Consider the following 25,449-nt stretch of genomic DNA (forward strand, 5'->3'; position numbering starts at 1 on the left):
AAGAAAAGCAAAGAAAAAAACCCTTAAAAACAATCAAACAACCCTTCTCCGCTCCGCAATCTCATCAAAATCGAAAGACAGATCTACACAAAACATCGCAGAAACAGAAACTCTTTGAAGGGTGTCGAGAAGCAGGCGGAGGCAACAAATATATAGAGATGTCAGGAGGAAGGAAACCCTAACCCTAGTGTGGCAATTTGGGCGCTCGTGTTGAATGGACCGAAATACCCTTTGGAGAATGGAATAAAACGGTCCCCGTTATATGTATCGGGAGTTAATTCATTTATACCGATTTGACTGCACATATACCGATAAATCGCAAAACATTTCGTTGCAGACCCGATCTTTTGTTCTTTTTCTATAATTTTATGAGGCAATTATAATATTATTTTTAAAATAATTATCTCACTTATTTTGATATTTATATGTGTATAGTCTCATCAACTCGAGCTATTATTTTTATTATTCTTATCTTGAAAGGGTAACGAGACATAAGTTTTTTGAATCTTTACTCATCTTTCGACCAACTTATCTCTCAATACATACCGAGGATAATATAAAAATATTTATCTATCTAAATATTCATAATTATATGAAATAGGATATTTATTGATTGGTTGTAGAACGAGTATGAGTTGTGTATCGATCATACCATATTATTATAAATTAACTTTAATTAAAAAAAAGAAGATAATTCAGAGTATATTTTTTGAAAATCCAACATAAGGATTTGTATGTCTCATCTTGTTTAATTCCCACTAATATAACTATATAAAAAATTGGATTCAAAAAATTTCATACAAATAGGACTTTTTATTATCATAAAATTACATTATATGTATTTCTATAAGATGTTTATTGATCTTAATTTGATCCAATATAGTGTATCAATAGGATCTTAATTTGATCCAATATAGTGTATCAAGATTTAATCAACTCAACTCATCCCTCCTAAAATTGATATAACTTACTGCATCAAAAAATTATAAATGTAAACCTAAAATCAAATCTGATTTATAAGTGTCTCCACATGTCCATGTTTTGCTCAGGATTAATAGAGAGAGAGAGAGAGAGAAAGAGAGAGAGAGAGAGAGAGAAGGTCCATAGGGCATTAGCAGCAATGGCAAACAAAAATAGTGGACCAGCCACCAATCATTTGACTGCTACTCAAACAATATATTCCCCCAATCTCTGTCAATTCTTTTTCTGCTTTCAGCTGCTTTGTTCTACCAACTGGTTTCTCTGTGGACTGGAGAGAGCCATAAGGACATACTGTTCTTCCATGTTGTTGTATAGTCAAGAGACATTCCACACCAATTCCATTGCTGACCACTTTGTCTACTTGTGCTTCACAATGATCTCAAGTCTGTCTCATATATCAATCAGGAGAGTAATTTATCAAATGAGAAGAGAAATATTCTTCTCACTATTATGTAAGTAAAGTATGACTCAAGCATCAGAATGATAATAATATCATGGTCAAGGAACATCCAATCCTTAAAAGTGTTCATGAGGCATGATAACCTTTGTTGGAGAAAGAAGAATGTTAATTCAATCATATGTCATGAATCATTAATTTTGACAAGTTGCTATTTTTGTTTTTTATTTCCAAACCAGAAGAAAAAGATTTTTGAGCCCATTCTTGCAGATGAATCAACTGCTCAAGCTTAATTTTTTGTTGTCAAACAATCTGTTTTTGTTTTTTTGTTTTTTTGTTTCAAGCATTGAATGGCTCCCAAAGTCGCAAATGGCTGCAGGAGAAAAAGGGGAAGAACAAAGGGAGCCCCAACTTTCCATTTTTGGACAGTTCCCATAGAACAATAACAAAAGGAGGGGGAAGAGGAAGAAGGGTTAAATAAGGAGGAAGGAAGTGAGGATTCCAATCTTCTTTTGGCCCCCTCAATAGTACTATCAAACCCCCAAAGGTTCCTCTTCTCCATACGGTTTCGCTTCCTCTCGACCAATTTGAGGTAGACTTCGCCGCCAAAATCTCAATTTTCCCCTTCAATCATCTTCCTCTCGAGTTCCAAAGCCTCTCTTTTATCGGCTCCCTTTCGTCTCCTCTCACCTGGTTTAAGGTAGAACTCGTTGGTGGTCTCGCTTGCTCCTTTTTTCCTTTATGGTCGAATTGGCGGAAACCAGCCCTGGTTTCTAAGAAGATACGGGGGACCAGAGAGAGAGAGAGAGAGAGAGAGAGAGAGAGAAGGGTTCGGGAGCTCCCCTTGTTATGGGGGCGGACGCCGATGGAGGTGGCGGCAGCGGTTTCTCTGGCCCGGGGAAACCTAGCAACGGCACAGCGGCTGCCGCGGGGGTTGCAGGGCCGGCGCAGGGGCTGAAGCATAATCCCGGGCTGTCGGTGGATTGGTCGCCGGAAGAGCAGGCCATCTTGGAAGAAGAACTCGACAAGTTAGTATCTTGGTTCTTATTTTGAAGGTTTCTTTACTTTCGGAAATTAAGGAATAAAGACTAAAAAATTCAGCTTCAGATGCTAATTTCTCCCCTTGGAGTGGGATTTTGAACCGTTTAATTCAATCTTATGACTTGCGGTAGAGATTTTGATATTGTCTATTCTAAATTTCTTCCGTTGGAGTGGGATTTCTTTATCATTCAGCCAAGCATGGCCTTCGAGGCGAAGAAGGTGTTAAGATGCTAGAGATATTGGATTGATTAGGGTTTACCTTACCGGAGGCATATCAATTTGATTAGTAGTACAATGTTGGCTTTTTAAAGAAACTTTTAGTACAATGTTTAGGACCTCTGTGATAAAATAATCTCCGTTTGTGCACAGCTTCTTTCAACTTTTCCATATTCATCATAGTTTATCAGGAAAATCAACCATATGTTTGCTCTCTACAGAAGTGAATTCTAACACATATGTGATCCAACTTGCAATTTTCTGTTAAAAGCTTGTGGTTTGTTTTCATAATCTAGTCATTTACTGTCCAAACAAATATGCCTTAACTAGCACTCTCATTGGACTTCTTCATGTCGGTAGGTTTTGCATTCATTTCATTCACTTACGTAAACTGTTCTTAGATCTTGCATGGATTTGTAGACTCACATTCATGTTCTTGTGGCGTTCTTGTGTTTGGCACATTGCACTTGTTATCATATTGATCTTGTAAGAAGATGTAAACTGCAGAACTGGTTGCTTTTGTACTATATTGATGTGGCTTTGTCCATTTTAAGACTAAAATTAGGTTGTGGTTAGGTACTTAGGTGTGTCTGCAAGCTGAACATGAAAAACGTCTAGGCTTGGTTCAGTTGAGCAAAGATCATCTTAAGTTCTAGTTGAGCTGGGTCATATTTATGTAGGATCAAAAGTCTAATCTTTAAGGAGACTTATGATTTTTCTTAGTTTGCAGTAAATAAACCACCATTTACTTTTTCATATGATCATACAAAATGCAAGCCAATGAATGTGCAACTCAGCTGCAAGACTTGCATTTGGAATCATCAACATGTGCCAAACTATCAGGAAGTAAGGCGTTTTATCAGATTCATGTGTTACTATAATTAGGCAATGCAGTTGACACAAAAACAATGACAATGAGCTAGAGGACCTATCTGCTTGATGTGAAGTGTTCTTGGTATTTTGTTCGGGAACATTGATTTTCAAAATTAGCATGGAGATTGATTCCTCTGTTACCTTGAAGAGCTCGAAATGTGAAGTGTGGCTCAAGGCGTTGCAGTTGCCATTTGTCTTGTAGCATTAATTACGTCATTATCACTATGATAAATTAGAAGAGCACTTGAGATATTGGAAGGATTATCTGGACTGTTGCCTTGCATGAGAGCACATTGGAAGATTTTGACTTCAGAAAGTCATGCCCAGCATCACATTCCACTGTACCTTTGAGTAAATTGCTTTATTGGAACCGTGTTGCCATTGGTTGATACTATGGAGTAAAATCAAACATACTAAAGCTACTCTCCTATCTCCTTGTTGGAAATATTTTGCTAATTTCTAGAATGGTTTACCCTTATCTCAATTCATATTAGATCTAAAGTTGTTTTTAAGTTTTGGCAGGCATAGGATCCAATTTTTTTATTGAAGTGGGAATTAGGGTTATGAATGTGCAACAAAATGATAGGAGAAGTTTATCTGAGGAATTTCGGGTTGTCAAGTGTAGAGTTTGGCTCCCTTTTTACATCTGCACACAACAACGTTCTGTTTCTTCCTTTTTTATTCACCATAATCTATCAATTTTTTTTATAATTTATTTGAATCAGGTACACAAAAGCACACATTGACATCTTGTTACTCACCTCCAATAAAATTTGCATCATAAAACTAACTCTTTTCCTTAGTCCCATATGCTTGAGATTAGATGATAAAACGACTTCTTAATTCCGTAATTCACCTCTCCGTCTTTTTATTAACTTGTCTGCTAACTTTAAGAATAGGATTTGGGTGGGTCTAAGGCTTGTGGTTCTTGCCATTGTACAGCCCAGGTTCCTGTCCCCACTAACCTCCACAAAGATGGAGATCTCCAAATTCCTACCACCATCACTTTCCTTCTCCAATCAGAATGGCATCTGCCTACTGACAGGTGCTGGCTTCAGCATTGAGAACCCGAAGCCCAAGGGACATCATTTAGAGTGCAACAAGGAGAGGCGGCTGCTTTTTCTTCCTTCTCTTCCAGAGTGCCGCAGGAATAAGTTGCTGCTGCTTCTTATTCTGTACAGTGCAGCAAGGTTGAGTGTTTCCTTCCTCATTTAGGATGCAGCAAGTTGCATTGAAGGAAGAAACTTTTTGTTTTTTAATCTTCTCCTTATTGGTTGTGAAGGTGCAGCAGGATACAGCAATGTTCTTCTTCACTCCTTTGCAGCGGAAGTGCAGAAGGGTGTAGAAGAGACATATAGATCTGATCAAAGCTATTAAAGAGTATTCCACTCAAGGACTTTTAGAATAGTGATATTTCTTTCTTTCCATCATCCATTAGTCCTCTCTGACTTGGATGCCTACTTAAGTCCTAGAAGACCTTAAATAATGTGAAGCAGATGGAAATAGAAGTTTAAGGAAAGACAGAACTTTTCTAATAGCGCCATATCACATGTAGAAATTTTGAAAATAAGCTTTATGTCTTCACATTACTAGCATGGTCAAAGCCATGGTCCTTAGAAATATAGTATTGATGATATCATGTGTTGTTTTTGTCCTGTATCAATTGTTACACTATAATAATCTGCAGTATGCTATTGCTAACAATTAACCTCAAGTTTGACTGTCACTTCAATTTATTTTGTTTCAAATTTTGCCCGTATGAAATTGAAAATCCAGTTGAAATAAACACATAATGAGACTGAAATCAGTTGAATCAAATCAGCCAATGCATGCTTATACATACAAGCCCACTAATGCTTTCCAGTACTAGAGTTTGTAAATTAAAGAAGATGATATCTGATATCTGCTTGTTGCACAAAATTTAAAGTTAATTCATTAAGTTTATTAAAAATCCTGTTGTTGTTTGAGTTGCAATATGGTCTATATATGTTCAAGGTGTATCCACTTATCGTTATTATATATTATTTATTTTCAGATTATCTTATCAGAATAAAGCAAGAAGCTCATGAATTTTTTATTGGATATGCTTACAGACATGCATCTGAATCAAGTATAATTCGTTATGCAAAAATTGCCATGTCGTTGCCGAATAAGACAGTCCGTGATGTGGCCCTGAGATGCAGATGGATGACTGTAAGTTAATTGTTGGTGGTTGATACTTGATGACTCATATCTGGGCATTCATTCCTTTTAACCAAGTTGTCCTCACACTGGATATGTTTACAGTGGCAGTTCATCCATCATGTCAATATGGTTTACGTTTCTTCATTTTTAATGATATGCCCTATTGGTGTTACATCAAAGGCACTGCTAAATTGTGAAGTTAAACATTTGCCTCTGAATCATCTAACTGACACTTTATAATTTGATTTATATTTCATTTGCTTGTAAAAATTCCTGGGTGAAATAAAGTAAGCAGATAAAATGGACATGCATGTAATGAATCTGGATTATCAGACATGATGTTGATGTTACATAGAGTAATTCGTCCATTAGTTATCAATTTATTCTGATTATGTGCTCAGTAGGAAACCAATTAGCAAGTTCAGGTAAGGATACTGCACATTTGATGGAAGACGATATTATTGGAGAATGCACAAAAATCATGCTAAAATCTTTTGTATACTCATTTATTCTTTAGACTGCTTGTGATTGCTTTGAGTGACAAGAAACATGGTTTGAACATTCCAACAGTTTGATGCTTACTGGAAAACGTAGACATAATATATGCAACAAAGAGATAAAATACACAGAAGCTGAAGTAGAAGAAAAATAAACAAGTTTAAGATGGAAACACATGTATGAGAAGATATAGAGGAAGACTTGAGAAGATTTCAATAGAAACTATAAATAAATATTAAAGTAAGTAAACTAAACATATGACATTTTACAGATCTTCATGGTGATAAAAGATCTATGTAGCCGACCCCAAATAGTTGAGGTTTACGTCTTTATTGTTCTTGAAAGATGGAAACAAATATATTTTTGACGTTAAAGGAAGTGGATTATACACTAGAATATTGATTTTTAGGAAATTAAGATATTGCCACTAGATAGTCTATGATAAGTCATTTAATTGCTTAAATATATGAGAAAAGCAAGATTAGTACAGATGTTACATAGAATTATTCCTATATCACTTACTTTAATATTTGAAAGCTTTGGAAAGGGAAACCTACAAATATGGTGTATGGCTATATAGGTATGTTTACCAGTTTCCACATGCTGGCCGGTGGGTCATAGATTGAGATTTTTTTGACCACATAAATGGACTAAGGATGTGTCTTAATTTTTTTCGAGAATCACCTTAATATAGGTCTTGCTTCATGGTTGCAAGATTGCTCTTCCATTTAATTAAGGTCTCAAATAATTCTATGTTTGAAGATGGCATATGATAAATAGGTTCATGGTAGGAATTTAGGAAATGTTTATGCTCATTACTTGAGGTGAAGTATGAAGGTCATCTGAAACCTGTGTATATATTTCAATTTTTTATTTATTGAATATCTGCGGATCTATGTTTCTATCTCATGTGTGTCATTTTGTACGTTGTGATGTTGTGTTTTCTTTTTTATATTAAGCTGCATAGTCTCCAAAAACTTTTAAACAGCAAATCTTATGATGAGTAAGATTAGCCCTAGGTTGTTTTCCTATGGTTTTCACTGTTCTTGAAAAAGTCCAGAACCAGTTTTGCAGTTTTGGAGGATTCAAGCTTTGGTTAAGTTAACAAATTCTTAATCATTGTTGGCTTCTAAAACTTGAGATGCATTATTTTTTCTATGAAAGCAAATCAAGATTCACAAAATGGAACACATATTTGCTTATTTGTTTATTAAATGCTCTACTTGTATAGAAATATTATTTTGAATAAAACTAAACAAGTTTTTTTTTGTGCCACAGAAAAAGGAGAGTGGCAAGAGAAGAAAAGAAGATCATAACTTGTCAAAGAAAAGCAAAGATAAAAAGGTGCATATTTGCTGATAATTCTGATTTTCCATTTCTTAATAACTGTATATTTGTGTTTTTACACTTTTGGTTGCATTCATTCCTACAGGACATACAAGTTCGAATACATATTGAATTTAGAAGCTAAATCTTACTACGCATTTCAACCCACCCGTGACTTTGTAACTTCTGCAATAATGTTTGTGTTTTTTGTTGGCAACCATGTGAGCATTTTAGTTATACTAATTACCATACTTGTTCACTCACATCTAACATCGACCTGTTTTACTTGTTCACTCACATCTAACATCACCATACTAATCACCTATATTTGTATTTTTACACTTTTGGTTGCATTCATTCCTACAGGACATACAAGTATGAATACATATTAATTTAGAAGCTAAATCTTACCACACATTTCAACCCACCCATGCCTTTGTAACTTCTGCAATAATGTTTGTGTTTTTTGTTGGCAACCAGGTGTGCATTTTAGTTATACTAAACAGTAAACACCATACTTGTTCACTTACATCTAACATCCACCTGTTTTACTTGCTTGTATACCAATAAATTGATCTAAGTACAATGGAAACAATTGCCTCTTTTTTTACCAAAATTTCAGCTATCAAATTATTTACTTAGAAAAGAAGAACACCGAGGATGAAGTGCCAACCTTCTCTGGCATAAGTTCTTGCTGCCCAATGGTTCCTTAATAATTCACTTGAAAAGATCAACTTTCTAAAACGGTAACACACTGACCTAGTTAAATAATGCCCATGAGTATTTTCTGATCTGTGTCAAGACAGAATTACTTGATCCATCACATGCAGAAGAATTTCAATTTTTTGTCACTGTGCATTAGTTGAATATCTGGATAAAATAAAAGATGATATTCTAATATATCCTTGGGTAAATTGAACAGCAATTACATGAAATATAAATATCGGCAATTTCTTTTTAGGACAAAGTTTCAGCTTTTTATATGTCTATGTTTGACAAATTTTATCTTTTTTTTTATTAAAGTTGAAGAGATGCAATACATCTGTGAAGCAATTTGACAAGATGTCAATCTGTCTGAGAGTATTTGACAGGAATAAATAAGTTATCATGGTTCTTTACAACCTCTGGAAACCATATTAGCTAATTCATTCAATCAAATATTTACAAGAGCTTTCTTGTTCACAGGAGAGGGTCACAGATGCTTTAGCAAAACCATCGACCCATCTAGGATCACTTCCTAATGCTCCTTTATACCCACTGCCCATGCTTCCTATGGATGATGATGGCATTACATATAAAGGTTCAATTTCTTTCCTTTGCTATATGTTATTGGATTTGCATTAATTGCGATGCTACAGGCTTTTCTCTCAACTGCTAAACTCTTTTGTTAGCTTTCGTATTGCACTGAAACTAACATTTTTCTCTCTTCTGTGGCTAATTTACACTCGAACCTCGTGCTATGGTTCCAAATAATATTTTGTTGGGTTTCCTAGATATATTAACATGGCCTTTGTTCATATTGTGATCTCATACAGGCTAGGTGATAATGTTTGTTTCTTCTGTTATTGTAGTAATTGGTGGTCGAACTGGGCAGCTCCTTGAGAGTAACGCAGATGCCTTCACTAAAATTTCTGCTAATCTTGCTAGCTTAAAGGTACTTACAAGGAGCATATTCATATTTCTCTTGCATTTTATTGAAGCTTGCAGCACTTAACTCATGAATTAATTGATGTTAAAATTGAGTTGCAATTCATCACCTTTTCTAGTATAAATTATAAGCTTTTTCTGAATATATTGAGTTAACAGAATGGATTATTTTCTCGACACGTTCATGGATGTAAATCCAAATAGGTGCTATGAAATTACGATTTATCATTCAGATGACATGACAATGACAGATATTAAAATTGAGTTGTCTTATTCCCTTGCAGGTACAAGACAACATTAGTCTACTTTGCCAAACACGGGACAACATACTTACTATCTTGGCAGAGTAAGTTTAAGTGTTTTTATCTTATTTCTTCTTTTTTAATCATCCCCATTATGTGTGAGCTTATCTAAAAAGGGCAGTGCATGAGACTCCTGTCAATGCGGGGTTTGAGGAGAGTCAATGTACATAACCTTGTAAATATTTAAAGTGGCTCGTTTCGTGACTCGACGCCTAGTCTCCCAGATTGCTAAGGAACCATTGTTCCAAGGCTCGCCCTCTTGTGTGAGCTTATATATGATGCTAAATTGCTAATAGCTTCTTTCTCTGTGTATAATGTGGCTGTCATATATTGCAATTTTTTCTCTTTTTCTTACATGATACTATCATCATATATGCTGTCAATTATATATTCTCATTAATATCAAACATGATATGTGCTATTCTGAATCCAAAGGTAGTTCTAGCAGACTCACATAATTGTAATTCATTCATTTATTCCCTATTAAATTTGTCATCCTACATGTGGTACCTAAACCTACAGCTAGCTCTAAGTATCATAGTACAATTGTCTAATCATTCTTGATTTTCTAGATCAGAGCAAAACCTAGTTGCATCAGTTTGTCCTACATGCACCTTATCCTGGTGGCATAGGATAAAGATTAAGGGATGGTGCAAACATAACGAATCTGCAGTTTGGCACATTTGCTGCAGCAGACATGCAGTGTTTAATTGCATGCAAGAGATAAATAAATGAAAAATAGGGGTTGATGTAGAAACGAAAACAGCAATTTGTCTGTGAGGTCTGTGGTTAATGATAAATGAAGCCTAAAAGGTTTCTATTAAATGTTAGTACTGAGTGTTGGATGGTTTTTTCTTCTTCTTTTTCAACAGATCTAGCACACTTCTTCACATTTTTAAGATCTGCATTTGAGTCTTAAGAATTGATTGTTGGATAGGTTTCACAGATTAATGTTTGAAGATGAAAGAATTGGTTTGGTCAATTTTAGCAATTATTTTTCGGTGTGTTCTACTATTGTCAATTTTGGTTGAGTTTTTGACTACATAATAAGGCCCATTATATATAGTTGTTTACAATATAAGCCATTTGGACCATAATGAATGATATGAGAGCACCTCTATTGGCCTTCCAAGTTAACTAGCATCAAGGTGGGAGTCTTTTCATATGCACAAAGTTTGTGATCTTCCTCAGCTCTGCCTACATTGCAACCATAGAGGAACATTTTTTTTATCTTACATGTTTTGAGTGTGAAAGATTGTCATACATGATTGTCTTACATTGCAAGAGAGTTATTTGTTCATCTATAGCAGTCTGTTTATACTAACTAGTTTTTACGTATTTGCTGCCTCATTTGTTAACTGTTTTTTTAAAGTTACATTCATCATTATTATCTCCATTATACTCTAAAAAGAATTTTCTTTAAGAAAGTTTCTCCAGCTTTTCATATAATGACATCATCTGATGCATTCGTTATTTCTTTTTGGACTTTCCATAATTTCTTTTGCCATAAGTCTTTTAGTTTTCAGAAAGAACTTATCGACTACTTCATTCTTGTGTTTGAGCACAAGGAATACCATCCTATGCTTCATTCAAAAATTTTAAACCTCAGAAAACTTGTATTGCAGTTTGAACGATATGCCTGAAATAATGAAGCAGATGCCACCACTTCCCGTCAAGATGAACGAAGAATTAGCTGACTCCATTCTCCCCAGGACGACTGTGCCTATGCAGTCGTGAAATGTGGATCTTCTTTCAACCTGCATATCGATGTTGGAAGCCAGAAGATAAAAAGACACCACCCTTATCTGGTTTACGCTCAAAGTCTTTGTAGTAAAATATTAGAGTAGGTGCTTTGTTAGTGTTTCCCGGTGACCTGTTCTTTTGTTCTTTAAGCAAATGATCTTAATAAATGTTCTCTAAGTAAATCCTGTGCAGTATCTAGGATTATGTAAATGGTAGCTTACAGCTTTGTTGCATCTTTGTATAACCTTCTGTTGGTTGTCCAGTGGACATCCAATTGTAATAAATGTTCTATATTAACTCTCATGCAGTGTTAGATTCTAACCACACCAGTTGGGTGTTTGTGAGAGAAATTGTTCCTTGAGGATTTTATTGCATTTAGTGAAAATAAAACTTCATTAATATTCCATTGGATTCACATGAAGTTAATAAATGAAGCTTGACTGTTTTGGATGTCAGAAACAAACTTGTTGATGCCAATGAGGATTGCAAACATGTTAAGAGGGTAGATGGTATGTTATCTTAAATCATGCATCCACATCTAGATATCCAATGATATGCTACAATATCTACCCACTAACAAATAATTGATTTATAAATTGCATGTAATGTGATTATTTATGTTTTAAGAACTGAATTGATGGTCTTATATCTAAGAGTTTGATGTTATAACTTGCAACATATCCTTCAAATATTGAGTTCATTTTTTTTCCAAAAATAGTTAATGTACACTCAAATGCTAATACCATATGTGGAAGCTATTATGTTGATGCTATCAGTGTCTATTATGTTGATTAGAATCTGATGGATTCGTCACGAATCTTGATGCTATCAGTGTCTATTGTGTTCATTAGTGCAGTTTGGGTAAGAGTTCGAAATACTCTTTTCTTTACCTGCCATGTTATGGGTGGAAAAGCGGGGCCCTCTGCGGGACATACTGCTTATTGTGTTCTCACACCTTTTCCTCTTCGACATGAACATCGCGTGCGCTTTGCACGTGCTCAGGACAACATCGATTGGGACGGTGACGCACCGCGAACGAAGTCGGCGGCGGCGGCGGAAGAGCGTGGGCATGGAGGGAGGAGGCACAGTCGTGGCTCCGCCGGGGACCACTGGTTCGCCGCCGTCTCCAGGTGTTCGCCCCGTCGACCTCTCCGACGACCACATGGAGGAGCTGCTCCGCTTCACCCTCTCCCTCGCCGCTTCGCCGACCGCGGACGACCCCCATCTCGCCCTCTCCGTCTCCCCCGACTACTGCTCCCGCCTCCTCCAGCCAGAACCCTCCCCTCTTAGTCCCCTTCCCCTCGGTACCTACGTTTCTTTCCCCCCCTTTCATCAGATCCATCACTTGATGTGATGTCACCTTTCATTAATCCCTATCCCTTTGTTGCAACATTTCTAAGAGGGTAGCGAGAATACTTGTGGAGGAGCGCCGCCATATCCTTTGTACAAGCGCTTGGCACGAGCGATACGACGATGCATCCACTCTCGAAGTTTCTCGAGATCGGCGGGCAGCGTCGTGGCTTCGATTCCACTAGACGAGTCAGTGAAGATGAAAGAGAGTGATTGGGATGCGCTAATCTTGGATAAGGGATCAGAATTGCTATCTGTAAGCCATGCTATTGCAATGTCTTCATTTCGTTTCTGTTTGCTGTTATTGCTTGTATTGTCCTTCAATTGATTGTATCCTTTTGTCTTTTGACCTTTGTTTCTTTCAGATGTTTAATGCCGTGGATTTTGAACTCCATGTTCAAGAACCTTTCTTCTCACAATTGAGAGGTAGCTGTTTCCTTTTTGTCCCCCTCCCCTTTCACATACATGCATTTGATCAAAGTTGGATGTATTTGTTGTAAGCCTTTCTATTTATGGAAAAAGAGACATCATAATGCATAATATAAATCCCATGATCCTTAGAACTTGATGATCTCACAAAATATACTTTAATCGAAAACATGCCTTCGATTTATAAATATACTTTAATCGAAGAACCACATTCTATTTTTAGAATCATTAGTATATCTAATTCTGAATAGAGACATATCCCACCTACCCAATATGACAATTCAAGGAAGGATTATCTTCCTCATTGACTAACAGGATTTAAACAAATTTATTAAATTATTATTGAATATCACATGAGACTTAAATGTCGTATGGGCCACATTAAGTCTAACATTTGTAAGTGATTGTGATAATTGATAAGCCTGATCAAAATGCTACTTCTTTAAGCAGATTTTCTATACTTGCATGCAATCTTAACACATTTGTTCTTTGATGTTTGTTTTTCTCTTGGGTTATTGACATGATAATCAAATTATTGAGCATAAGGTGTTTTACTGGTAAGCTATGGGATTATTTCCTTACCAATTGACACTGGGGTTTTTGCAATGGATTCTTGTCTATACCAGTTATGATATGGCAGAACCAATGTGGTTTTTGCAATGTCCTTTTTTCTATACTGATTACTTACTATCTGGAAGAGTATCAGCTTCATTATGCCAACCTTCCGGAATATAACATGGAATAGATTCAGTCAATCACAAATCATTTTCCGTCCATAAATTTTTACACGAAATGCTATTGAAAGTTTAATTAATTGTTTAACATTCCTCACCAAGTTATATATCTTTGATGTCAAAATGAAACATGCTTTAAAGTTTAAACTGTAATCATCAAAAACAGAGATGTGAAGATAAAAAAGTATCAATAATTTTAGAGCTGAATTGGACAGTAAAAAAGATTTTTGGTGAAAGCAGGGTTTGCCTTTTTGGGTATCAAACCTGTTTTGGCAAACTATTGGAATGGTACATACTGGTCTGTACTAGTGTACAGACACATGGTATGCTAGTGCATACTGGTGGCTCGACGCCAAAGGAAAAGAAAGAGAAGTTGAGGGAGCGGTAGATGAACAGAGGAGGAAGGAAGAGGGAAGAAGTGGTGGAAGAAGAAGAAAGAAGAGTAGGAAAAGAGCAACGGTAGTGTACCTGGGAAGCAGCGACAGTGAGGTGGCACCATCTTACGCAATGGTGAAGCGACAACAACAGCAGTGGGGAAGCGGCGACGGTGAGGCGACATCATCTTATGCAATGGCAAAGCAGCAATGGTAGCAGAGGAAAAACAATGACAGCGAGGCGGTGGCACCTTACACAACGGCGAAGTAGCAGCGGCAGTAGAGGCAAAGCGGTGATGGCAAGGTGGCAGTACCTTACACAAGAAGAGGGCTCGCATTCGTGAGCCCTAATATCTTTTTTTTTTCTTTTTTATGCTGATTTGGATATGGACCCCATCATTTCATTGAATATTTTATTAATTTAACTTGACCATTCAGTATAGGGTGGTCTGCATATTGGTCTACTGTCGGACCGATATGTACCGCTCGTATCGGTTGGTATACCGTGGCATGGCAAACCTTGGATGAAAGTACTATATGGTTTTTGAATTCTAGACAAACATTTCAGAACTGGTTAACAGATAACGAAGATTTGAGTTCCCATTGGTCATGTGCCTAAGCTCCTTATATTTTTTTGGACGAGATGGAAATGGCAATCTGTTGTTAACTTAATTCTAACATAAAGGTAACACCAGTTTATACTCTTTTATGAACAAACTTCTCATCTTTGTAAAAGTGTCTCAAATTTTTTGATCTGGGAGATATGTTTAGAAACTTCCATGGTTTCTGTAGTTTATTCATTAATTTTTTATGCACTGTGAAATTTAATTCCAATATGGTTTTTGTTGTGGCTTCACTAGTCCAACCGTGCCATGATTACATTCAAATAATGGTAAGACTGGTAGTCTTTTGTTTGCGCATTGTGCTGAGTTGGAAAACAATATATATATGAAAACTTAGTGGTGCATAGATGACTTGTTGAGATAAATCTCTGAGATTATTAAAAAACATAGAATAAGAAATATTTGCATTTTTGAACAATTTGGAATAGTTCCTACCAAGGTTCGCCGTACTGTACCGTATCGGCATTTCGACCCGGGCTCGGTATGGTACGGTACCGGTATACCAGGCAGTACATCAGGGCGTACCGAGCGGTACACCCTGGTATACCGAATAATTTTATATTTTTATACTGTAGCAGTGCTACAGTATAATACTGTAGCACTGTAGTGGTACCGGGCGGTCCGCATACCGGTAATCTGTCAGACCGGTATGTACCGCCTGGTACGGGTGGTACGCTTCGGTATGACAGACCTTGGTTCCTACTGAGAGGTCTGAAGGAGACCAATAAAATGCACCAAATGAATGTGGTGAATCAATTAGGGTTAGTGGGGTGATAAGAGGTAAAATAATTTTATTAGAAACATCAGAAAGAGATGTGTTGACACTGAGTTTGACTAGTAAAATTAGCATTAACAGAACTCAGTGGCGGAAAAAGATCCATGTAGCATACCATAACTAATTCGGGCCTTCTGATTTGTTATTGCTGTTGTTGTGATAACTAATTGGGGCCTTCTGACTTGCACATATTTACATCCTGAATTGCTGAAATATCCTATTAGGTTATTGTGTTAGCAACATTTTTTTTTTCTTTTTCACTGTGCTGTTCTTGTCCACCTACTACATTTTAGATTTACATATTTTTTATGTTCTGCATTACCAAATTTTCTGTTAGGTTATTGTATGAGCAACTTCCATTTTGCTTTTCGTTGCAGGGAGTTATTATGCTAGTTTGATTACTTTCTTCCAACTAAAATTAATTCATCTAACCATGTAGACTAACCAGAATAAATCTGCAGCTTGCTTGAAAACAGTTGAAGGCAGATGTGCTGTTGGTAATTACAATCGGTAAGATTATAAAATGCATTCAACTTTGAATTGATTTACCGAATCTTGATAGTTTTAGCTATGACCTGAATGTCTACTGGTCCTCCTCTTTTTTTCATCATATATTTTATCCATAAGATCCTGTACATTCATTTATAGTTATAAACATTTTATTAAGATATGGGAGGGGCAATTTTAGGTTCAGAGCATTGGTAAGCAGAGGTGAAACTTAAGTTTAAAAAAGCTTGGTGGTCACTTTTGTACAAGAAAGGGGATGGACATTGTGTAGAATAAATATCAGAGAATATCATTATTAAGTGTTAGTTTTATCTAAAAGTAAAGATTAGTGTAAATCAATGTGGTGATGGTTGTTGTTAGTTTTGGATTTTACTTCTTGATTGATATATAATTTTTTTATGTAGTTATATTTTATTGCAAAATGGGACCAAATTTCTCTATTATATACTTACTGCATCTTTAGTTCTGTTGACATATATCCAACAAATATGTAGCAAGAAATAGGAGCGTTAATGAGCTGAACGAGCTCAGTTAACAGTTAACTCAGTCTCTAATCTGTAAGTCAAATGCTTAGGTTTAGCCCAAGGAGCTGACTAGAAGCTTTAAGCAAAAATTTGGTTTGGTTTGTAACACCCATTGAGGCAAACTATGGTTGTTTTTTTTTCATTAAAAATAATCATTATTAATTGAACTTCAGGGCATTTAAAATAAATCATTAATTATGTTAACTATGGCAATATCAAGTGTAAAATTAATGCTGAAATATTTTAATAAGAGAAATGAATCAAGTTTAGAAAGAAACTAAACTAAGACCTTCGTATCAGGGTATTCGCCACTTCGAGAAGGAGAACAAGTCCCCAAGACAGAAGTATTAGGATTAAATAACTACATTACTTCTATTAAGTAATAACAAAGATAACAAAAGTCTCCAGTATGACTTAAAGTCTTTCAAGTACCTATACTTGTTGGAGCTATGAGTTATAAGGTAATCATTCACTGGACAAAAGCATATAGAGGATTTTCAAACTCTCAAAATATGATTCATAATAGGTAAATAACTTGCCTAACTTACATTTTAGCCATATTAGGCTCTCAAACATGAAAGTAAGGATTAATTTCGGTTCAATACTGGCTCCGGTTGTTTACTAAACCTGTATGTCTACCAATATATTCGACAATATACTGATCCATACCATCTGATATCATCCAAAAAATAATGAAAATATAATACCGACTAGTACTGAACTATATGGCCCGATATCACTCCTTGGTCAGTAAATACCAGTCAGTATGCATCATACCATCAGATATTTGAATCCGTGTACAAAACAAACCTAAAAATGAAGGTTTCTAAAAATTAAAGCCAAAATTTATTCAATAATCATAGAAAAGAAAAATATTAGTTTAACTTTTTCTAACTAAGAAATTAACTAGAAATTTATCTAAAATTAGCCCTTTGCTGTTTTCCTTGAAATAGAATATGACCCTCTTAGGGTGTTCTGCAATTCGAGTTGGAGAATAAGCCTCCCGAAAGAGTAGGGAGAAGAAAGGAGATTATTTTGCAGCTCTACTACAATAAGAACAAAGATAAAATTTTGAGCTGACCAAATTTCAGTTTCTGTTAGAGAAAAAATGTAGAAGTTCCAATGCTTCTTTAGTCAAATCTACTTTGATCGCATATTAGGAGTAGCCTTATTGGTTCAATGTATTCCTTGAGTGGATTTCTCCATACTCGTGCAGATCATTTTGCATAACAGCCAGAGTGGTTGGAATTTAATATGTTGCATTTTATCTTAGTGACTTCTCACTATAAATCTTTTTAAACTTGCATGTGACATAATTAGCCTCATCCTAATATTATAAGAAGCCATAAAGTCTTTTCTATTCTCATAACTGAGATAGATACCCCACTATCTCATCAAATCTTCCAAAATTATTCTCTTTCTTATACTTGGATCATTCCGGTGTGTTTTGACCAGAATGGTACCGGGTTCTTTGATTCTCTTCAACAAATGCCTCTTGCTTGAAGTTCAGGTAATATTGTTAATTCTGTTTCACATAACTATCAGATACTTGTTCTACTGTGTGACTTGTACTTATTTTATGAAGTGCACTTTGCTGATCATTGTTGAGACTTACGAAAAACTTTAGTCTGGGTGTTGCTTTAATTAAAGATTGTTCCCCTTTGGTAACCCTAGTTGTTATTTTATGCAGAAAAACCAATTTCCTGATGCTTAGTGCATGGCATGAGTAGCATTAATTCTGGTCCATCAGTTAGTTTGTTAACTATTCTGGGATGTCGTTTGAACTGATAATTCTGCAACTACACAAGAACAATGTTGCTTTTTTATTTTTTTTCTATTTGATTCTATTTTTATTCAGTTGCTACATTATCCTTGATACTCTACTAAGTGAACTTCTTTCTACATATCAAGTCTTGGGTTTAACATATCTGCATACAATTCTTAGTGCTGTATAATGGTGCATTATATAAGCAGATAAACATGGTTGCCATTTTGAAAGTCTATTAATAACTCTACTTCGGAAATGTAAAGGATAAAAAGAGAATATTTATTACTTTTATTTTGATTTAAAGACTCATGGGGTCATTTTGCAGCATGTTAATCGCTATAGTTCGTTCTCTGAGATGCTGCAAGCAGAGACACTTGCTAAAGTCCTTCCTGGAGTTGCAACAATTGATGATGGTAATAATTTCATCTTTTCTAATAGTTTAAATTGAGTGATGGTCTCTTTTGATGTGATCATGTATGAAGGTGTGCTCAATATCACCAATGCACCTCATAGTCGATCTTTTCTTCTTGGTAAAGCCAGGCTGAGATTTCATTGTTATAGGGTCCTTAAGTTGCTGGTATCTTCTAGATACCTAAAGCTATATGTGATTTCAAATCACGGCCATATTTTCAATCTACATGAACTGATGAACCAAGGATTCACTTTTATTGCCAAAGTTTTTATTTGTAATTACTATTACTTATATGATTATATAACAAATTTAAGTTGTGGACACCTGGGGAGTGAAAATCTTATACCAGGTTACAGCATCTGCTTTGGAAACTCTTCTTAATCTTGCTCATGGAACTGCTTTTCTAGACTTTTCCATTAAAACCCTTTTAATGGTTAGGCTTTTGGAATCAGCTTGTTTACTCTTCAAGTAAATATGATGTACACAAGCTTGAGTAGGTTGTTGCAGAGATTCTATAAATACAGCACTGAATGTTAACTTTTAAACTATTTTCATTTTTAACACTAGATGAATATAACAATTTTACCTAAAAATGGACTGTCTTGTTTTCAGGAGTTCAAATATATCGCAAGTTTTATACAGAAGAGAAGGAAATGTCTAATGGTGTCTTGGCTATCTCTGTTTCAAAACCAACTACCCAACCATATGATTCCTTAGCCAAGTTTCTTTCTGTGAGTGATGATTTTCAATTCCAATTTGATTTATTAATCAAATATAATTTTATTGTAATTGGTTCTGATAGTAGGGATAGAAACTAGAAAACCAACATGCACCTATACTTTGCTATATTTAGTTTTGTCAGAGTAGGGCATTTTGATGGAATTATGATAGTACTTTATTGTAGTAAAGCTGATCCAGAGCTGAATCTATATATTTGTGAAAGGTGTTTGTTTTAATTAACATGATGCCCCAGATATATAGAAAAGATAACAATGGCTTATAATGTAGGAAGAATGATGAAATCATCATTTTAATTCTAATGCTACTAAAAAAAGTTTGATGTTCAATAGAAATGACATAATACAACAATCTAGAATCATATATTTATCTTGTCCATCATTAAAAAACTTACATTTGAGAAAAACAAAGTCCTTATTATCCCAAATGTTTTGAAAATATCTAAATTTTTAGTTAATTATTGATTGGTTTGGTAATTCATGGTAGTAACTGTCACATCTGAGAAGACACATTTGACAAATAGCTGATGAATTTTGATTCCAACGCACACTCATTATGAGTACAATGAACATTTTTCATGTATCCATGTTTCATAAAGTTACAAGAATAATCATGAATGTTTTTATATTAGAGCCTTCTTTATGAGCCTTGAGTCACTCAATTTGACCTCATGTAGCATTTTCATATCTAAGTCAGGGACTGAGTTATGATGGCATTGCTGGCCTTCTTGGTATGGCACACACTGTGGGTACAGTTCCAGATGCATTACCTCCTCCACGATCATTGTTGATATCATCATCTATGCAACCTACTAGGCCAACTGTGAGTTATTTGTCACTTTCCCTAGTAGAGGAAATCATTTTCTAATTTATTCCTTCAGCTGCATTGTTATTAATGTTGTTAGCAATCGATTCTTCACATTTCTGGCCTTGAAATGTCTTGCAAAATTTCCATTCCTGTGAAAATCCTGCCTGAATTTTTAGTCACAACCATTGGATGATGGTCTTTAGAACTTGAAGACAGAGTATGTTTATTAAAGTAGATAATGAGTCAGATATTTCGTGTTGGTGACTGCTCTGCAACTAGATATTATCATGTATTGCTCTTCTCCGATCCTCATAAACGCTTCCATTTCCACAATAAGATGCACCTGTAGAAGCATAGTCATTTGACTATCTTGACATCTTATTTTGCTGGAGGTCGAAGGTTGTTCATTAACTGATGCTGCAAGGGCATTGTCTAAGCATGTTAACAGGAGCAGCAGTGGGTGGTGGGGTGTTCTCTCCGGAAGTGGTATGTGTGTCCTCCTTGGTGCTCCATTTTGGTCGATAAAATTTTTCTTATCAATTGCCATGACTATTTGCTGATTCCTTTCTTCTTCAGAATCTAATAAAAACAGGCTGGCACTGGAAGCAGTCAACCATTTGTTGAACAATTGCTGTTGGATGAATGTTCACTTAATTCAACCACATGGGCCTGTCTTCGAGATTAGAGTTCCTGAAGGCTTTGGTGCCCGCTGGTCTAAAGATGGTTTAAAGGTAGTTCACTTTAGTTGTGTTCAATATCATTATTCGCGTCTTCAATATCATTTTTCATGTTTGTTACATGAGTTGTGTTCTTATACCAAATAACTAATTTGACATATTGCAATACACAGATAAACAATTTGAGGAGAGAGAGTTCAAGAACTTGAATAGAATAATTTTAAATAAAATTAAGAAAAGAGACTTAATGTTAGACTTCACCTTTTATCATGATATTGAAGTTAAATTGTTCTTAGATTCTTCTTTGGTAGATTATTCCAGTTGTGCTCTTTTCATTGATCTATAGCAACAAACATATCTTAATTAATGAAATTTCACTATGTTCATTGAATAGACTGTTAATCACTGCTGTATGAGGCACATATGAAGCATATGATATATAAAGGACCAGATTCTGGCCTCCTCTTTTTCAGTAACACTAAGAGGACATGTAATACACACACATATATAAAACATGTGTGTATCAAATTTTCTGTCAGTTTGGTCTCAATATCATGTTAATCTTGTAGGAATCTCCAAAATGATCGATTCTAACCAGCTGCCATTTCTTTTTTCCTCCGTTGTTTCAGTTCATTGGATTCTTGGAACCTTACACTGAAGAAGGCTTCTCAAAAGGGTGGAAGCATTAGACCTGTTCTATTTGTAAATGCTTTTATCAATCATTAGTGGTAGGTTTTAACATTCCATTAAGCAACCCTATGTCATTAAGATTTATGTGAAGGATTTGTTGTGTGATACGATTAACTATTTTGACATATCACGACGGATAAACTACTTTGCTTTCTTTCTTGTTTTTGAATAAAAAATATTACCTTTTTTTTAATATCTAAAGCTTAAAACTGCATGCATAATGTATTCAGAGTATGTTGCAGTAATGAGGCCAGATCAAGATTTATCGAATGATACTTCTGTTAACAGCAGATGTAAAGAAGCTTGAGAAGATCTCTGAGGTTCTCAACTTGCCTATTAATGTTCTCTCTTCTGTTTGAAATTTTCTTCTTCTTCTCTAGGACATTGCCTTGGATTATGTCATCCTCAAGTTGACAACATCAAGATTAGAGAGGTTCACGGCATCGGCAGGTGAAAGATGTCAACAAGGTCTTGTGAGAACCAGTCTTGTATCCCTTTGTTGCACCTCATGGAAGTCATAGATCTTAAAACTTGCTGACGATTGCATTCACCATTGCTATTGATCGCAGATATTTCTTGGAGGAAGAAGACATGCAATTCCATGAGTGTCAAGTTTGAGGTAGTTGAAAGTTGCTGGTCTCTCAGGCAAGTTATCTTACTGGTAGCAGTTCATTTTCATCCATCATTTTTTGTTACCAACAATGGTGGTATTGGGTAACAAGCACCTCTTCCATGTCATTGCCGTGCTTGATCCGGCTTCTGAGAGTTTACATGATGCAACACCAGTTTAACTTCTCTCCGACAGATCAATGATTCGAGAACTGCAAAGAAGATGACTTCAGGTTAGATATGGGTTCAGAATTGGGGTGAAAATTCTTATAAAATAAATAATAATAATAATAATAATAAAGTTTAAGTTTATGAATATTTTAAATAAAACATTCTTTTAAATTCGACTTAACTGTCTAATTTCTCCCTTGAAAACATCTTCGTTGCCCTTCTAATGTAGATGACACATCTGTATCTGTATCACCAATTTCCAAAGAATATATTGTAGCCTTTGTATGTATGTGTATGCTATTGCTTCAGCTTCACTAAGTCATGCATGCAAGTCAAGTTGAATTATTTTAACATCCTATTGATTCGTGCAGTGACATGTGTCGATTTTTGCTCCCTCTCCCACATACATCCAATGTGCACGGAGCTGATACACTAAGCAACATGGCCAAAGGACATTCCAGTAAGCAAAATTTTATTGTCCCCCATATATCCAATCCATCAGCATTTCCTGTAATGCGCCTCGTTCGTCATGTTCCACAGTTGGTGGCGGCTGCTTCCATCCATGGTTCCCTTCTTCCTCCCAGTGCTACCATTTATGATCTTGGTCTCTCCTCCTGCTACTGTGAGTGCTCAGCCAAAACAGACCAACGTCAGTTTGGGGTCCTCCGTCGCCGCCTCCGATGGTGCTTCCTGGCCATCCCCCTCCGGCCGCTTTGCTTTCGGGTTTTACCCCAAAGCACAAGGGTTGGCCGTCGGAGTCTGGCTCACCACCACACCTAACAGGACCGTGGTGTGGACAGCTAACCGGGACGATCCCCCCATCACCGACGGCTACCTCAGATTGACCTTCGATGGTCGGCTTCTCTGGAGTGCTCCCGGTGGGGTGGAGAAGGCCGTGTCACAAGGTTCCGAGCCGGCCGCCCTGGCGGCCATGATCGACACTGGGAACTTCGTCCTGTACAATTCCAATGGAGCGATCATTTGGTCTACTTTTGGTTCTCCCACAGACACGCTTCTACCTGGGCAGAGCCTGTTCCCGGGTTTTCAGCTCTTCTCCAGCTTATCTGAAGCTGACAGGTCCACCGGGAAGTACCGGCTGCACAACCAAAACGATGCCAATCTCGTGTTGTACCCTGTCGACACATCCGACACCGCCGACGATGCCTACTGGGACACAGGCACCTTCCAGATTGGCTTCCTGCTCACGCTCAATCTTGACAGCACTGGTTTACTGTATTTATCTGGCGACCCCGGTAGCTATTCCAAGAACATCAGCCTGCCCAAGGCTTCTTCTGGTTCTCAGAGTGGAACTCAGGTCTACTACCGGGCGATCATCGACGTAGATGGAATTCTCCGGCTTTACTCTCACGGCTTCTCCAACAATGGCAGCTCGACGACTAGAGTCGAATGGGCAGCACTGCAGGATCGGTGTTTTGTGAGAGGTTTCTGCCCACTCAACAGCTTCTGCAGCCGGAACACCGATGAAGAGCCTGTTTGCCTCTGTCCCCCCGGTTTCGACTTCGTCGATCCAACCCAAATCGCACTCGGTTGCGCGCGGAATTCATCAGGAGGAGATTGCAGCACGAAAAGCTCCGATGTTGGGGACGAAGGCTTGACCATGGTAACAGTGAAGAACACGACGTGGGTCAACAAGGCTTACTCCATTCTGCCGCCCACGACGAGCATGGATGCGTGCAGGGCAGCATGCTTGAACGACTGCTTCTGCGAGGCGGCGTTGTTCATAGAGGATAAATGCTATAAACAGATGCTTCCTTTGAGATATGGGAGGACCGGCAGCAACGACACGCTGCTCCTCAAGGTCGCAGCTGCAAGGAAGCAAGCAGTGGTTCACGAAAGGGAGAGTAAACTGCGTGTTGACGTCTTGGTCGTGGGTGTAGTTCTTGCTGGCCTCTCAGTCATCGTCTTCGCCATATCTGGATATTTCTTCCTTGAACGTATAAGGGCTGCAAGATACATGAGGACGCCAGAGTCTGATAACTCTGGTGCTGATGATTACAGCACGCTGAAATCGTATTCTTACGGAGAGCTGGAGAGAGCCACAGAGAACTTCAGGGAAGAGCTGGGCAGGGGAGCCTTTGGAACGGTGTTCAAGGGAACGGTTTCCGATGGAGCAAGGGTGATTGCTGTGAAGAGACTGGAGAAGATGGTCGAGGAAGGAGAGAGGGAGTTCCAGAGAGAGGTGAGAGCCATTGGCAGAACACATCACAAGAACCTGGTGCGATTGCTCGGCTTCTGCAACCAAGGCTCGAGTCGACTGCTGGTGTACGAGTACATGAGCAACGGCTCGCTTGCGGATCTCCTCTTCAAGGCTGAAACCTGGCCGACATGGCGAGAAAGATGCAGGATCGCGTTGGACGTGGCCAGGGGATTGTACTATCTGCACGAGGAGCTGGAGAACCACATCATCCACTGCGACATCAAGCCTCAGAACATCCTCATGGACGCCACCGGGGCCGCAAAGATCGCCGACTTCGGGCTGGCCAAGCTGCTGATGCCCGACCAAACAAGAACCTACACGGGCATCAGAGGAACCAGGGGGTACCTCGCGCCGGAATGGCACAAGAACGCGCCGATAACAGTGAAGGCCGACGTGTACAGCTACGGAGTTGTGCTCTTGGAGATCATATGCTGCAGGAGGAACATGGAACTGGAGGAGGCCGGCCATGGCGAAACCCTTCTTGAACTTGCGTATGAATGCTTGGTGGATGATGAGTTCGGAAGGTTGAAGAAGGACGAAGCCATGGATGAGGCGGAGCTGGAGAGGATGGTCAGAGCTGGGCTTTGGTGCGTTCAGGAACAGCCCGTCTTCCGGCCTTCGATGAAGAACGTTATCATGATGATCGAAGGGCATATGAAAGCGCCTCTTCCTCCACCGCCGGCATCCTTTTCATCTTAATAGCGTGCCGGTATACACTCTACGGTACAACTTAAGAGACGAGTCAGATTGGAAATATAAACACGATAATTAGCAATGTAATTATAATTGTCATTAGCCACGTTGTGGAGAACTCGACGAGTTTATAGCTGGCTTC

General features: G+C 37.4%; 2 protein-coding genes across 7 annotated transcripts; both read left to right on the forward strand.

Moving 5' to 3' along the window:
• The first annotated feature begins 1,804 nt into the window (after positions 1-1,804).
• On the forward strand, positions 1,805-11,509 carry LOC135607900 (uncharacterized). 2 transcript variants are annotated; one of them, XM_065100103.1, is made up of 8 exons: positions 2,266-2,406; positions 4,451-4,698; positions 5,602-5,701; positions 7,469-7,534; positions 8,702-8,816; positions 9,088-9,170; positions 9,448-9,509; positions 11,091-11,509. In XM_065100103.1, the coding sequence occupies exons 2-8, from the start codon at positions 4,484-4,486 to the stop codon at positions 11,200-11,202; spliced, it is 753 nt and encodes a 250-aa protein (XP_064956175.1). In that variant the 5' UTR covers positions 2,266-2,406; positions 4,451-4,483; the 3' UTR covers positions 11,203-11,509. The 2 variants fall into 2 exon arrangements, with proteins under 2 accessions (XP_064956176.1, XP_064956175.1); XM_065100104.1 differs by lacking the exon at positions 4,451-4,698 and having other exon boundaries at positions 1,805-2,406.
• A 406-nt stretch (positions 11,510-11,915) lies between these two features.
• LOC103979383 (G-type lectin S-receptor-like serine/threonine-protein kinase LECRK2) lies at positions 11,916-25,425 on the forward strand. 5 transcript variants are annotated; one of them, XR_010485294.1, is made up of 14 exons: positions 11,916-12,512; positions 12,609-12,814; positions 12,924-12,984; positions 15,955-16,003; positions 17,980-18,034; positions 18,618-18,705; positions 19,317-19,435; positions 20,139-20,264; positions 20,642-20,735; positions 20,826-20,980; positions 21,556-21,654; positions 21,997-22,084; positions 22,186-22,458; positions 22,768-22,861. XR_010485294.1 is itself a non-coding variant. In XM_065100094.1 (11 exons), the coding sequence occupies exons 1-11, from the start codon at positions 12,104-12,106 to the stop codon at positions 21,613-21,615; spliced, it is 1,422 nt and encodes a 473-aa protein (XP_064956166.1). In that variant the 5' UTR covers positions 11,917-12,103; the 3' UTR covers positions 21,616-21,809. The 5 variants fall into 5 exon arrangements, 3 of the variants coding, with proteins under 3 accessions (XP_064956166.1, XP_064956163.1, XP_064956164.1); XR_010485295.1 differs by having other exon boundaries at positions 21,997-22,066; XM_065100094.1 differs by lacking the exons at positions 21,997-22,084; positions 22,186-22,458; positions 22,768-22,861 and having other exon boundaries at positions 11,917-12,512; positions 21,556-21,809.
• Positions 25,426-25,449: the final 24 nt, after the last annotated feature.

Source organism: Musa acuminata, chromosome BXJ2-3 (genome assembly GCF_036884655.1).
Source record: "Musa acuminata AAA Group cultivar baxijiao chromosome BXJ2-3, Cavendish_Baxijiao_AAA, whole genome shotgun sequence".
Lineage (NCBI taxonomy): Eukaryota > Viridiplantae > Streptophyta > Magnoliopsida > Zingiberales > Musaceae > Musa > Musa acuminata.

Bases quoted from the DNA above. Each gene is read 5' to 3' on its own strand.
- LOC135607900 (XM_065100103.1), top strand. From the start codon at position 4,484: ATGGAGATCTCCAAATTCCTACCACCATCACTTTCCTTCTCCAATCAG. The intron at 7,535-8,701 runs GTGCATATTTGC...TCTTGTTCACAG, and splicing joins AGAAAAGCAAAGATAAAAAG to GAGAGGGTCACAGATGCTTT. The intron at 8,817-9,087 runs GTTCAATTTCTT...CTGTTATTGTAG, and splicing joins TGATGGCATTACATATAAAG to TAATTGGTGGTCGAACTGGG.
- LOC103979383 (XM_065100091.1), top strand. From the start codon at position 22,959: ATGGTTCCCTTCTTCCTCCCAGTGCTACCATTTATGATCTTGGTCTCT.